At 40.7% G+C, this 13,518-nt stretch overlaps 1 protein-coding gene across 3 annotated transcripts in view; it reads right to left on the reverse strand.

Annotated features, from left to right (window-relative positions):
- The window catches only part of LOC105684569 (autophagy-related protein 16-1), a 234,768-nt gene that overhangs the window by 210,927 nt on the left and 10,323 nt on the right, over positions 1-13,518 (reverse strand). For all 3 annotated transcript variants that reach the window (XM_012398037.3, XM_020851950.2, XM_012398045.3), the window contains 2 exons: positions 7,529-7,634; positions 5,162-5,304 (listed from right to left, as the gene is read on the reverse strand). In XM_012398037.3, the coding sequence (XP_012253460.2) occupies positions 5,162-5,304; positions 7,529-7,634 (249 nt within the window). The remainder of the gene's footprint in view (positions 1-5,161; positions 5,305-7,528; positions 7,635-13,518) is intronic.

A 13,518-nucleotide genomic window follows, 5' to 3' on the forward strand; every position in this document is an offset into this window, starting at 1 on the left:
GAGGGAACAAAGCTGAATACAACCCGCGGGCGAGGCGAACAAAGGGTAGAGATGGTCGTTAAAGATGTGGCCAAATTTCTGTGTCGTTCGAGATATCTGGTCGAACAGAAATTCTCATCGCCGAACAAGAATCGGGAAGACTTTTTAATTTGATTTCAGTTAGCGCGAGATTTGCGGCCAAGAGATTGGCACCGGAGGAGAAGAGCGAGAAAGCGTATAGCTGGCCAATGGTATCATGTCAATTCTCCAATTAATTAAATTCCTCCTCAACTTTTGTAATGTTGGAATATCAGCGCACCGGGTAAGCGGGGCTCATATTATCAGAGATAAATGCCTGTGCCAAAATCTTCAGTATTAAATGAAAATACTTTAAAATCCACCCTGCAAATTGTCGGATATAATCCGCGATGAGGATACGCTGAATAGTCAACGGAGTCGGGCCGATAAAGCTCAAGTTTAAAACGAGAGTACAAGGGTCCGCGAATTTCATCTGACAACGTGATACGGTTCAGGTTAAATGGCCGTCAAGTTTCGGGGAGGCAAGAACGAGAGAAGAATAAGAACATAAAAATAACAAGTAAAGAAACGAAAAATAAAAATACCAAGACACGGGGAGGAGAGAACAAAATGAAAAACATTTCACGAACCCTTCGACCGGGTCATATAGTTTTCGTTAGGCGAGGTAGAAAAGTTGTCGACGTATCGACCGGCCGCAGGTTTCATTTGATATTTTTCAATTCACATGAAAAAAAAACAAAAAAAAACAACAACAAATGGACAAGAACTGAGGAACGAATAGAAGAAGCGGAATATGAAATAAAATAAAGAAAAAAAAAGAAAACATGGGAAATACTTTTCTCAAGCAGACAGTCGGAACTAGGAAAGAAAGTTACGCGTGGCGCGTGATTTAGACGACTGTCAACAGAATTCAACTTTCTTAACGCCGTTAAAAACAGACGAAAGAGTGGAGAGCGGAAGAACCTTTAATAATATAATGTGTGATGTTATAAACATATTCGAGACAAATGTGGAATGTTACAAAACTCGGACATTGGAATCTACGATAGCAGGAAATGTGCGATTACTGAGGTACGTATCCAGCCTATATCTTAAGAAATTGAAGGTTCTCATACTAGACATGCATTTATGTATACGGGCATATCGGGCGAAAGTAGGTTTATATTGACACTTTTAATATCCCTCCGCTGCTCCGGTTTTTTTTTTTTTTCACCGTTTCACAAAAGCAGTCTTTGGCGACCCGGGAGTCTGAAATTCGACGAACTGTATGAGATGTTGGACTCTAGGGACATTTCACTTTTTCCATTCTCCGGCTACGCGCAGATAAATATATCCCACCCTACACACAGCCAAGCTTCAACGTGAAAATCGGTGTACCTACGCACGCTCGGAGAACGGTGAAAAAGCTCCAAGAGACATCCCATATCTGGTATACAGGCGAAAGACTGCACGCTCGAAATGTTCGTTCTCTCCTTTGGAAAAGAGCTGCCGTCGCCGCTTTCGCGAGGGGCGCACGTTCAATTGGAAAATGAAAATCCTCGGTATTTTTCCAAAAATTATATGTTACATGCGTTTGTCTATACGTTTGCACAGAGGTATCCACCGTGAAAATATATATACATATAGTATACTTGCGTCAGAGTTTCCGCGAGATTATCCAACCCCAATACAACAATATTCATTAATTAAGGAATTACACGACTCACTTGCGGCGGACAAGGAGGTGAGGACGACCCCACAGGATTCCCGGAGAAGATCCTTCAGGAGCAGACCTCTGTTACGTGGATTTTTTTTGCTCGGATAACAGAGAGGGAGAGAGAGAGAGAGAGAGAGAGATGTAGCATCCTGCACCGTGCAGATGCCATTCGTAGCTCGATCGATCGCCATTGGTTATGGAATGGTGAGCACCGTAGCCAAAAATTGAGTCCATTATCGCCTTACCCAGGCTCCGACACGCGGCTTGTACCCCAATACTATCAATATCTGTTTAACGCGTCGTTTATTTTTCACGAAGGTGACAAACAAGGGTCGCGTGAAAAATGTTAAATTTAAGGACCTCGATACACCAGAGCCATTATTTCAATTTTTTTGGTTGAATTTTTTGTTGTTTTTTGTTTTAAGTCGTTTATTTTACATCACGGGCGTATATGCTCATCCATAAAACACGAAAGGTATACCCTTGACGAGTGCGGAAGGAAGACCTGAGTACGAAGAATTCGTATATATACATGTTTCAATGTCAAAACCCCCCAACCGCCAAACCTCACCTCCGTAATTATTAACGATTTTCCGATTAATACTCTTTGTGTCACAGGAAAAGTGAGATTTTTATCAAGTACAACACTTCGTTTTTTCGATACTCCATGTAAAATTATGGTTTGCAAGAATCTCATTAAAATATCCTCAGAAAACCTAAAATTTGTTTATGTGAAGTTACCACCTCCACCTTCGGCAACCGTCGCCCATACCCTAGCTAAATAAAAATGAGACAAAGTCACGCATCATATAGGAGTAAAGGAAGACTGAGGTTCCAGAGTTTCTATAGCAGGTCCGCACCATTCATATGAAAAAAACCTGCACAAGATGCATCTGATACGTTTTATTTAAACATCACCCGAGTCAAGCTCCTAATCTCAAAAGACGCTCTATGTGACCAACCAAAATACATAAGGATAGCATATGAAATGGAATATTTTTTTCTGACCCGATTTTTGGGCCAAAAATGAAATAATTCAAAAATCGATTAGATGACACTTTTCTTACGTATTTTGACTCCAGGAACACGAATCCGTGGACCAAATTAAGCTACGAATTCTTCCCATCGAGATATCTCAATTTTTCTGCTTCGAAAAGCGAAAAATTGGCGATAACTCGATCAATTTTATGGATAGATCAATTCAACTTGTGAGTTCAGATGCTTACGTTAAAACGTACATACGAACATATACAGCCGATATTTGCCATGATCGCCGCAGAATTTTTCTACCCACGTTAACACCACCGAACCTGAATGATAAGCGTGAAAAACAGTGCAGAGTGTAATAATAATTATGACGTTCAAATTTTATCATTCCTTTTTCGTTACCAGATTATCCAGGATATCTTTGTTCCAACCACAAACAAAAACTATTCGATCACTACACGGTATCATAGCGTTCTCGAGGCTGATGGTAGATTAATTATCAGTGGCGAACGAGAGGGATTTTCTGTACAGCCAGAACCCTTCGAGTTAGAGGGTGTATTTTTCTCCGATTACATCCCCTGTTCAGGTTTACCTGGTTTGGGATATTTATTGGTCCGTTGTCGGCTTTAGCCGATCTAAAACCCCGTTGAGTTCGACTATCGGACAAGACGTCGCTATAAATATATAACCTGTATAGATATTTATTGCATCGTAAGTTTGAAAATTTACTCTCTCGTGTGATTAATCAGAGAACTATTTTTCTCTCCGTATAATTACGATACTTGTCGTAAATACCGTCAACCTGCAACTTGCAAAACTTTTATTGACGAGATGTCTGGAAGTTTTCTCAAAAGAATCTGGTTCATGGTAACCAGGGTTACCACGAATATACTTATTCTGTGTGAGTTCAGAATTGAGGGGTCACTGACGTTATTACCGCGATGTTGCGTTACGGGAGACGAATCATCCGGGACTAAATCAAACAGTAAGAGTGAACAATAAGTCCCGTAGACTCCATCGAAGGCAAAGGTATAATAGTTAAGACCCTCGAGTTAAAGTCAACGAGTTCATACCATTGTATAGCTATAGGATAAAATTGCTAAGCAACAGGGACGTCAAAACTGTATAGTTATGAGAGAAGGAGGTGGGGTTCGGAGATTCTTCGAGTAAAAGAATTATCTGGAAAGGTCCAAGTTATATCTCTTTAGAGCCATCCATCTGTCTGTCTATCTGTCGTTTGTGGAGTGGAAAGGGTGGCGAAACGACGGTACTCCAGGGGGGTTGAAGAGGAGGATAGAAAATAGCGATGGAAGTAAGAATGGGGCCTCGAAGACGAAGAAAAGACCCGCCCCGAAATGTAGCGAAAAAATAATAGTTTCAGGCGGCGCCTATAAGGCGGACGTTCGGTGACTGTATTTTTCAGCAGCCCGGAACGTCATTAGTTTTACGATAGAGCAGTAAATGTAGATGGGCTTTATAATAGACGGGAAGGTGACGATAAATTTCATATTCTATTGCAAATACATTCCCCTTACTCCCCTTCCTATCGCCCTTATTTCCCCGTCCCCCTCCCCTCGTCGAGGCCACCCTTCGTCATCTCAGCCCCCATAATTTAATGGGTGTTCGCGAGTCATTCGCGTCCCAATGCGAAATCCACTCAGCCAATCAGATTGTGTGAATAAAAAAAAAGAGAGTATAAGGGAAAAAAAACATTTTGCGAAGGGAAAAAGGAAAAAGAAACGATTTTCCCATCCACACCAACCGAGTGCTTCAATCTTCCTCGACGGAGTCTGGGAGCCAATAAATTTCCTCGCTATTTTCACGCGTTAATCCGTTTTCTCAACGTAGGCAATCTTCCAAAAATCTTATCTGCACCGCGTAACTATACGCGCCCGGATGATATACCCAAATACCCGTAGGTGTTTGTACGTGTTATATACCACATTAAATGTACCTTCTATACATTCCTCAACTCACAAGTTTACACCTACGTTCGGTGCGCGTTTCAAATTGTTACGGTAACAAGTTAGTGCTTATCCGATTTACAATTCTTGGAAATTTATAACAAGTTGTAAGCGTTAACAAGGCGAATATACAGCGCCAATTATTAAATCTTAGAGAATCAGACATGAGCTTTTCTGCAACGATCGCAATGCAGCGAATAGTTTCAACGACGATCACGACGAAATGAACGTTGAACACTTTCCAAAATGCTTCATTCACGTCGTCCAAAGCTGAAATACTCAATTCATCGATCGGCGTGCCGTCAGCTCAACGATCATTGCTATTTTCGAAGTGACCGTAAATATTTTTTTCAGATTCATAAGTCGAACAAGCGATCGGTCGACTTCCATCTAAACGCCCCTAATACATCATATCACGTCTAAAATTTGATATAGCGATGACGTGCGCCGAGCATATTCTCTGCACCTCAGAATCACAGAACAAATAAGCACTCACCCTCAGACGAAGATCGCTGACGGTCCAAACCCGGCTCGCGTAGTCGTTCGACGCTCCTAAGATGTGAGTTCCAGTCGAATCAAAATCCACCGACATAACGCCGGCGTTGCTTCCAACCAGCATACCTTTACTGTCGCATGTCCCTGCGAAAATTCCATCAGATTAGATTCCATGGGTATGTATCGGTGAAGCTTCGAACCGTCGAGCGGCAGACGTTAAAGCACCCTCGCCGCTAGGTATACATATGACACAGCGATGCGGTATGTGTGTTAATAAAAGTTGTAGTGTTTAAGCGGAACTCGACCTTGCACGACATCGAGAATTCATGCGGTTGCCAACGCAGCGTGACCGGACGAAACGAGATTGAAATTCTCTCAATTGTTGGTAGGTCTCGAGTATTCCAAGTTTTACAAATCGATACTCACGGCTGGGGGAGTTCGTTCGCAAATTACGTAACTGTGTTCACGGTTTGGGGGAAGGTTTGCGACAGCTTGACTAACAATAAGTTCGACCAAAGGTCGCGGAATGTACGGGTCAAGTATAGCTAACTATCATATATATGTACACGTAACGCGATTATTTTTATTCCTCTGTACTAAAACCGTGAAAATTTTCATTCAAAATCCAAATTATTAGCTCATCAAAATAATCTTTCACAAAACGAACTCTTTGCAAATTTGTGTAATCCTTATATCAAATATCAGCGCACGTATGTTTGTCGAGATGAAAAAGTAAATAATTTCGGTCAATTTTGATGAACGGGTAAGACCGGAAGTTGATCTGCGGAGAGAAGATCATACGTTTCTCAATCGGCGAAGGACGTTGTGGGCTGTTGTGTGTATCGACATTTACGATTCAGTCGTTGATGCGAGCGAACGAATAACGAACAAAACATTTATACACTTGTGACATTATTTATTAATATTTTTCTTTTCGTCGATTCCTAACGTGAGATTTTTGGCAACCGCCGTTCTCATAATGTAAAACATTTTGCAAAATAGTTATAATTTGCCACCGGTGGATACACAGAAAATCTTTCTCAAGCTACGAATCTTGTAGCTGGCGATATTAATAGAGATGGATTACGTGGGATGGAGAATATATTTCGAAAGTTTGTATTTTTCAATGAAATTTTACGCTCGCCTATACATATATGGCCCCGCACCGCCGCAGAGTATACGTCCGTATTGTATACGTAGGACGTATATTATATCGAGGTACAAACGTGAGCTGACGATTTAATGCTGAATATTTTTGTTGTGACGTTAAAAGTGTTTAAAGTTAGTCGAGAGTGCCCTAATTGTTCAGTGGTGACTTGCTCGTGGCGTTTACACGCTGTTTACGAGAATCCCGAAATAACATAAAACTCTTCACCCTTTTCGAGCGTAATTCCCCTGCCTGCGAGGGGGGAGCGACTGCGAAAAAAGAGAAGCCCGCAAGATAGAGAAAGAGAGAAAGACCGAGGGTGCAGAAAAAAGAAACAAAAGAACAGAATGAAAGAAAAAAAAAAAACAGAAAAAGAAAATTCTACAGACGGGGGAAAATGAAAAATATTTTTCAAGAGCGTTCAAACGTCCCTGGTATAAGACTTTTATTGCCCGGGTACAACCGCGTAGCCGCGTATATAACGTTATCTCCCTACATTTGGTCCACAAAAGCTAAAGGAAAAATCGATATACAACGCACGATAAGAGACGTGACTATGATTCTTTATTTCTCTCATTGAAATAGAATGTGGCGGTAAATTACCACAAAGGATAGATGCATTTTACATCAACTATTGTTCGCCCGAGTTACCTGCAGGTCGCGTTCGATTAGGTATGATAACACACAAACCCATCCGGCTGCGCGCTGAATATTTTCAAAAAATATAAGATTCTTCTTCGCATAGTCAATCATCTCACTAAACAAAGTGGCTGGTGATTACGCTACTTTGCCCATTATAACTCTCAAGTCACAAAAAAGGTGATATAATAATAGTTGGTATAGGTGTGTATATGATGTTTTAAACTCTGAAGATTGCAACAACGGCAGCAGCAGCAGCAGCAGCAGCACCGTGGGGCTGGTGTTGAATGTGCGGATGAATCGAATGAAGGATCGCTTCGTTAACCGCGAAATCATTTTGATTCATCAGTCGTTGCCTCCCATAACCTCATTACAAATCCTAATAATTCATGCGGTTTAATAACAGTCAGCGATTCAACTCCATGCGCGGATAACCGCAGAGCGGCCGGGTCGTTCGTTGGTTTGTCGAGTTCGTAGAAGAATTATGAGCGGCCCGATTTATAACTTTACACCAATGCGAGTCACCCCTCGGAGTCCCCCGATACTTTATAACGCTACAATTATTGAAGGCTTGTTACTCACCCTTGGATACGTCCCAAAGTTTGACTTTTCTGTCAGCTCCTCCAGTCGCTACGAGTCGATCCACGGGAGACCATTTCACAGCGTTCACTTCGCCGTCGTGAGCGTCCTGAAATTATTTTTACTATGAAATACATTCGCTGTGAATCAATGATGATACCGTTGCACGATAGTATGGTTTTTATGGATTTCCATGAGCGGCTGCATGGATAATTCCCCAAAAGTCGAACTTTCGTATTGAAAAATCGTTAGGAGTCTACCGATTGGTCGATGTAATCGTGGAGCTTTAGACTTGTACTGCAACGTTTGAATCGATAATTAATTTGATCGTACGGTCTGGGTTCTTAAAGTGAGCTTGTATCGCACTTTCGTTGTTTCCGAAGTGCCTTTGATCCGCAGAGAAATTATTAATGGGCATTAGTCCGATGGTGGGTATAGATTAAATGGAATTTCAGTTTTGGTGAGCGAGTGTCAGCTAATGAGCTAAGGGCAGGAAGGAGGGGAGTGAAAATCTAATTGGGAATAAAATTGTCGTCCAACAAAATGAATTCCCATCTTAATTCCTTAATGCTCATTTATTCTAAAGTAATGACTCTCACTCAATCATTACGGTCTGCTCATTTATTTTCATTCAAAGTATTTTAACCAGAAATTCCGGTTGAAATTTGCGCTTGTAGCTTCTTGATACGACTTTATACATGAATAAAATGAAATTCGAGTAAGAATACAATAATCGCAGAAACCATTACTTGACATATTTTTGCAACACTTTACACAGAAGAATATTGAGGAAAATTTCAAAAGTATAGTACAGGGATGCACGTATACCTGAACCAACGAGGCCCTCCGGTAACGATTCGACGCTCGCATATTATTGTGCTTTACATTCGGCATTTCACAGCTTTTAAAAATTTGATTTAGAGAGATGAAAATTTTTTTTTTTTCTCCAATTTGCTCGATGTAGTATTGCACAAAGTCTATAGAACTGCAGATTCCGAATCCGTGCGAATGCACTTAGTCATAAATCGAACACGAAGTGATGATTTCTTTTCTGTTTTTTATTTTTTTTTCACAAGAACTCCGCACTCAATTTATTATTATTCCGAGCTGTGCCGATAATTACAACCTGCGACTGACAGATGTTAGCGTTTGATCGTATAATTAGTAATGTCAACGCCAGCCAATACTATAAGATAACAAACGACACCCACTGAACAACTGACGGACTTGAGAGACAAGAGGAATCTCAGTTTGTACTGTTTAAGAACATCGACTCGAACCACATGATCATCGAAAACCGAACGAACGAACCACGCGGGAACTGTCGCGTGGAATGAAAGGCACCCTTGAAGAACAATAATATCATAAATACTGGTTGAGGATAAGCCGGATAGAAGGAGGGAAAAACGACAGACAATCAATTTTCACGCGGTTGATTCGTGGATAAGATGACTCTGTACACTCCAGTTCGCAAGCGGCGCCACTTGCACCTCAGAGAAACCGGTCCAGATTCTATTTACAGAAAATGAACGAAAACTACGATTAAATATAGTACAGAAAATGATGCCAGAAATCTCGAGGTGAAGGGAACCCGCTGCACAATCGCAGTAACGCTAAATATTTATACACTCGTGACGCTGTCGTCAGAAACGTAGACGATCAATTATTTCGTTTATTATTCGATCTTCGTTATCACCTCGATCTTTGCCTTGTCCTTTACTAGTCTTTCCTCTGGCATCTCGCTACTGGCGCATTAGAACGTGCAGCTTTGATCATCTCATCCCTCATCGTAATCGTTCCGCTCTCAGACGTTTTCATTCCTCTCTCAATTAGTCTAGTGCATTCGAAGGTCCGATGTCATTCCGAAGTCATTGTGACGATTTGAGCGGTGAGGGAGATACAGTGTGGACCGGTTTTCAAAGCCGATTCTTCGTTTCAAATGGGAAACTTTGACTTTTGCCATGGTGAATTTCTCTTTCGTCTTTCGAAACTGACCGATCGGCGTCAAACTATACCAACTCGAGCTATGTGAGAGGTCCAGTGTTGGTTATCTTTGTTAACTTTCATCGATTACGATTGTCTCCTTATCACTGACTGCATGATAATCTCTTCTGTTTTTCTGCCTCATTGACTCCTTGATGTTACTCTTGAACCAGGTTTCAATTGCCGCTGAAGAACTTCTAAAAATGCTTCCAAGCCTAGAACTTTCAATTCTGATTCGGAACAATCAACACCTCGGATCGGAGTAAACTGCATATTATCAGAGTACGAATATCGAAATATTCAATGCTCACTGTATTTGTGCTTCAGGTACATCTGGCATCCAAAAAAATGGCCGACAATGTCAGAAGTGTATGAATATTCGGCATCAGCACGGTTGTATTTAGCTTCAACACTTTACTGAAATCTCGAGCATCTGCATCGACAATATCGTTTCAAGAAGACTATGAAACAAGATTTCTTTCGATATGATGCCATTTTTTTTTGGATCTACAACTGAGCTTACGCCCAGGGGATCGTCTCCTAGTGAGTGCTTCGGATAAGAGTGCTTCGTACAACCCTCCGTAGGTACATATACTTATATATGACGTATAGATAAACGCATGCCAAATATCTTTCGATCTGAGAGCTTTCCAACTTGGTTCTCATGGCTGAGGTCTATCGAATTTCGTCTGACATATTTCCATACATATGTTCGTGAAACAGAACTTTACGAATCTGTTGAGTTATACGTTCAATTTTAAAAGTGACTTATTGTTAGTAGCGACGGCGCGACGCAAAAATGATGTGACTTAATTGCGAATCAATCATCCCCAGCGGATCCTTAATTAAGCTCCACTTGATTCTGAATAAAATAAGATGAGCGCTTTAGATAATTAACTTCATAAATTTTAATGATCATATTTCCACGTTTTTCCGTCAGATAATTCTTATCGGATTCACTTTCTAGCCCTCTGCGTAAAAAGCGATGATCACTTTTCGTTTCATTCCGATAATCGTGTACATATTATATATACTTATTGTTAGTGTACGCATCAAAATGTAAACGATCGTACGGTTCGTGGAATAAATAAAAACTGTTGTTTTGTTATGATCTTGACTTTTTATCTACGCGTGACCGATCCTGAGAAGTTTTAGAAAGATCGAGGAAGCGGAAATGCACGATAAAACTTCATTCGCAGGCATCAATTTTCTAAGGGGAATGACTTTGGCAATTGTCGAGGAGATTTGAAAGAAAATGGATGTCTCGGTAAATACGAATAGAAACTGAACAGGTCGCGGTTCTTTATATGAAAACAAGTCGAGTATATGTCCAATAAAGTTTTTGTGGCTGAAAAAATGAGCTCAGTAAAAAGTTTCTCCCGCAACCCAACCAAAAGTTGAGACAAAAAAAATTAAAGATGAAATGGAATGGGTGTAGTGTCACGTCTGACGTTCGTCTAAACCCACAATATTCGTTTTTTTTCAGATCCAATATAATTGCTTTACTTTTCTTATCATCATCATCATTCTCTATCGGGGTCATAGTTTTGATTCATAGTGAGAGCTAAAACTATGACTCCGATTAAGAATATACCTATGTACTAAATTTACTTCTCATGAAGACTCATCGAATGTATCATCAATTGAACATAAGAACCAAATGTCATAAGATACAGAATGATGATACCAATCGTAGTTATTTTACAATTGTCAATTTCGGCATGGGCGCTCGTAGGGTACGATTGCAGGAATCCTAATCTGAATATGTCAACCCTATCCCTCATCGACATCGGAGAATGCGACATCCCTGAACTTGGCATTAGGGCCACCACCTCTTACATCCAATTAGTACAACTCACTAAGTACGACTCGACCATGGTTAGTCACAATCAGAATGACATCATCAATAGAAACATTCATATTGCGGGATGAGTTCTGACATATCAGCCTTGCACAATGGCCTGGGTCAATAAGTAGCAGATATCAGCGGGGACTCATTTCAACGTGCAAAAACAATTTGGCGAAATGAAATTGAACGCTACTCCGACCATGCGAGCGTCACGTTCGCAAGAGATACTTCACCTGACGGAAATTGCAGAAGAGCTCAATACGCTCACCCCTGCGAAAGCTGGGACGAAGTAGGGGATGTACTACAAGGAACTGCAAATAGCTCGCTACCGATCAATAACAATTAATCCCACTGTCATTAAACCTATGACAATGCCGACTTGGACATAAACCAACCCAGAATTACTCGCTACAGGACGAATTTACGCACCAGAAGATCTGGAAAATTTGCAAGAACATATAATGTTTCCAGCCAAAAGTCCAGCAGTCCTCGAAGTAATTGCAAGAGGATTAGATGGACAACCCACTGGCCGACAAGGATTATCAATTCGAAATTTTTTAGATGATGACACCCCCCATAACATAGTTCGAGATGCCTGGAAGCAAATATGGTCATGGTATCTGTTTTTTGGATGAGCAACCGCCAGATTTATGGGAATTCACTTAATCATAATTAAGACAAAGACACGTATGATATATACGATCGAATTAAGACAACTTGTACTCCCGAGTCAATCCCACTTCGGCTCTAAAATTATTCGCTATACTCGAGTCCGATACTCAAATGAACTCGCAACTTAATGGAGTTCAATACTCTAAAGTAAATCTAGTAACGCTCTTCAATTCAAGTGATGTTCTTGACCGCCACTTGAATAAGATCCTCGAAAAACTCGGAAATTTATCGAATCAGTATTTGAACTTGAATTAATTATTCAACTCAAATATCATACTCTGTCAAGCGAACAGTGCATGACCTAGACCCAATAAAACATCATTTTGTTTTATTTACCATACTTTGCTCGATTATTGATCATTTCATTTATCGTTTGTAAATGTACCTTCGTGTGAATTCGACTGCTGAAATTTAACAGCCCATACCCAGCCCATATTTATTTACTATTCCCCGTATTTTCCTCTCAATTTGTTCCTTATTTTATTAAGGTCCTTCTGGCCTCCCGTATCCCTATACATTATGTTCTGAATAGGAGTTACAGTCGTCGCCATTGGAGTCTGACGTCAATTTTTGCGGTAACGTTAAAAATTATCATGGAACTTCGCTCGAGCTATCTTATGCGACAGTAGATGTAACGTAACAGTAGTCGAGACAGTCGAGCTATGTCGAGAGGAATTGAGACATCGAAAACGTTCTTTCCAGTCTCAGTTCAATTTCCCTTTGTCCTTTCCAATTACATCACCCTACGCCCAGCTTTGCCATTTTCCCACTAGCTTCCATCTCATTTGTTTGTTTCCAAAGTAGCGTGCAGGGAAGCTCATTATTTATTACCACCGTCACGTTCAATTGGTCGGCACCGCACGTGGCGCAAAATGGACAAACAAGATTAATTAAAACAGAACGTACCGCTTCAAGTCATCCAAGAAGAAGAAAAAGAAGGAGAAGAAGACGTGCGGCTAGCTTCGAGCGATCCCATCAACTGTATCTCTACCGCGGGCTATTGCGCTACGCCGCTAATGAATTGAGTTTTAGCGAAACTGTTCCCTCGAACTTCATAGTTAAAAATCCAAGAGCTTCTAAATCCACCTCTTTTTGTTATTTGATTTTATTTTTATCTTTTTTTATTATCCTTTCAACAGACGCAACTCGAGTTTATTCCCCATCTACTCCACGGGGGTTACCATCTCTGCAGCGGCTTAAAGTTTTCGATAGAAACCTTCCTTCATCCCATTTTATCTGTTTTTATACCCTACGCTCAGAATTTATTCCGTTATTTCCTGCGTGCGATTTTCTACGAAATTTTGAGCAGGGATTTAACAGATCAATCGCACAATAAAATAGATCAAGTCTTCTATATATTTCTTCATATTATTTCAAAAACTCGTAATCGGCGGTTATATGGTACAATAATAACTAGGCCTGTAACAGCTTCTCCAGCTGGTCCTTAAGGTTCGTTGGACGCGTGGGAATACAGCTGTCCATTCACAGA

Source organism: Athalia rosae, chromosome 2 (assembly GCF_917208135.1).
Source record: "Athalia rosae chromosome 2, iyAthRosa1.1, whole genome shotgun sequence".
NCBI classification, from domain to species: domain Eukaryota; kingdom Metazoa; phylum Arthropoda; class Insecta; order Hymenoptera; family Athaliidae; genus Athalia; species Athalia rosae.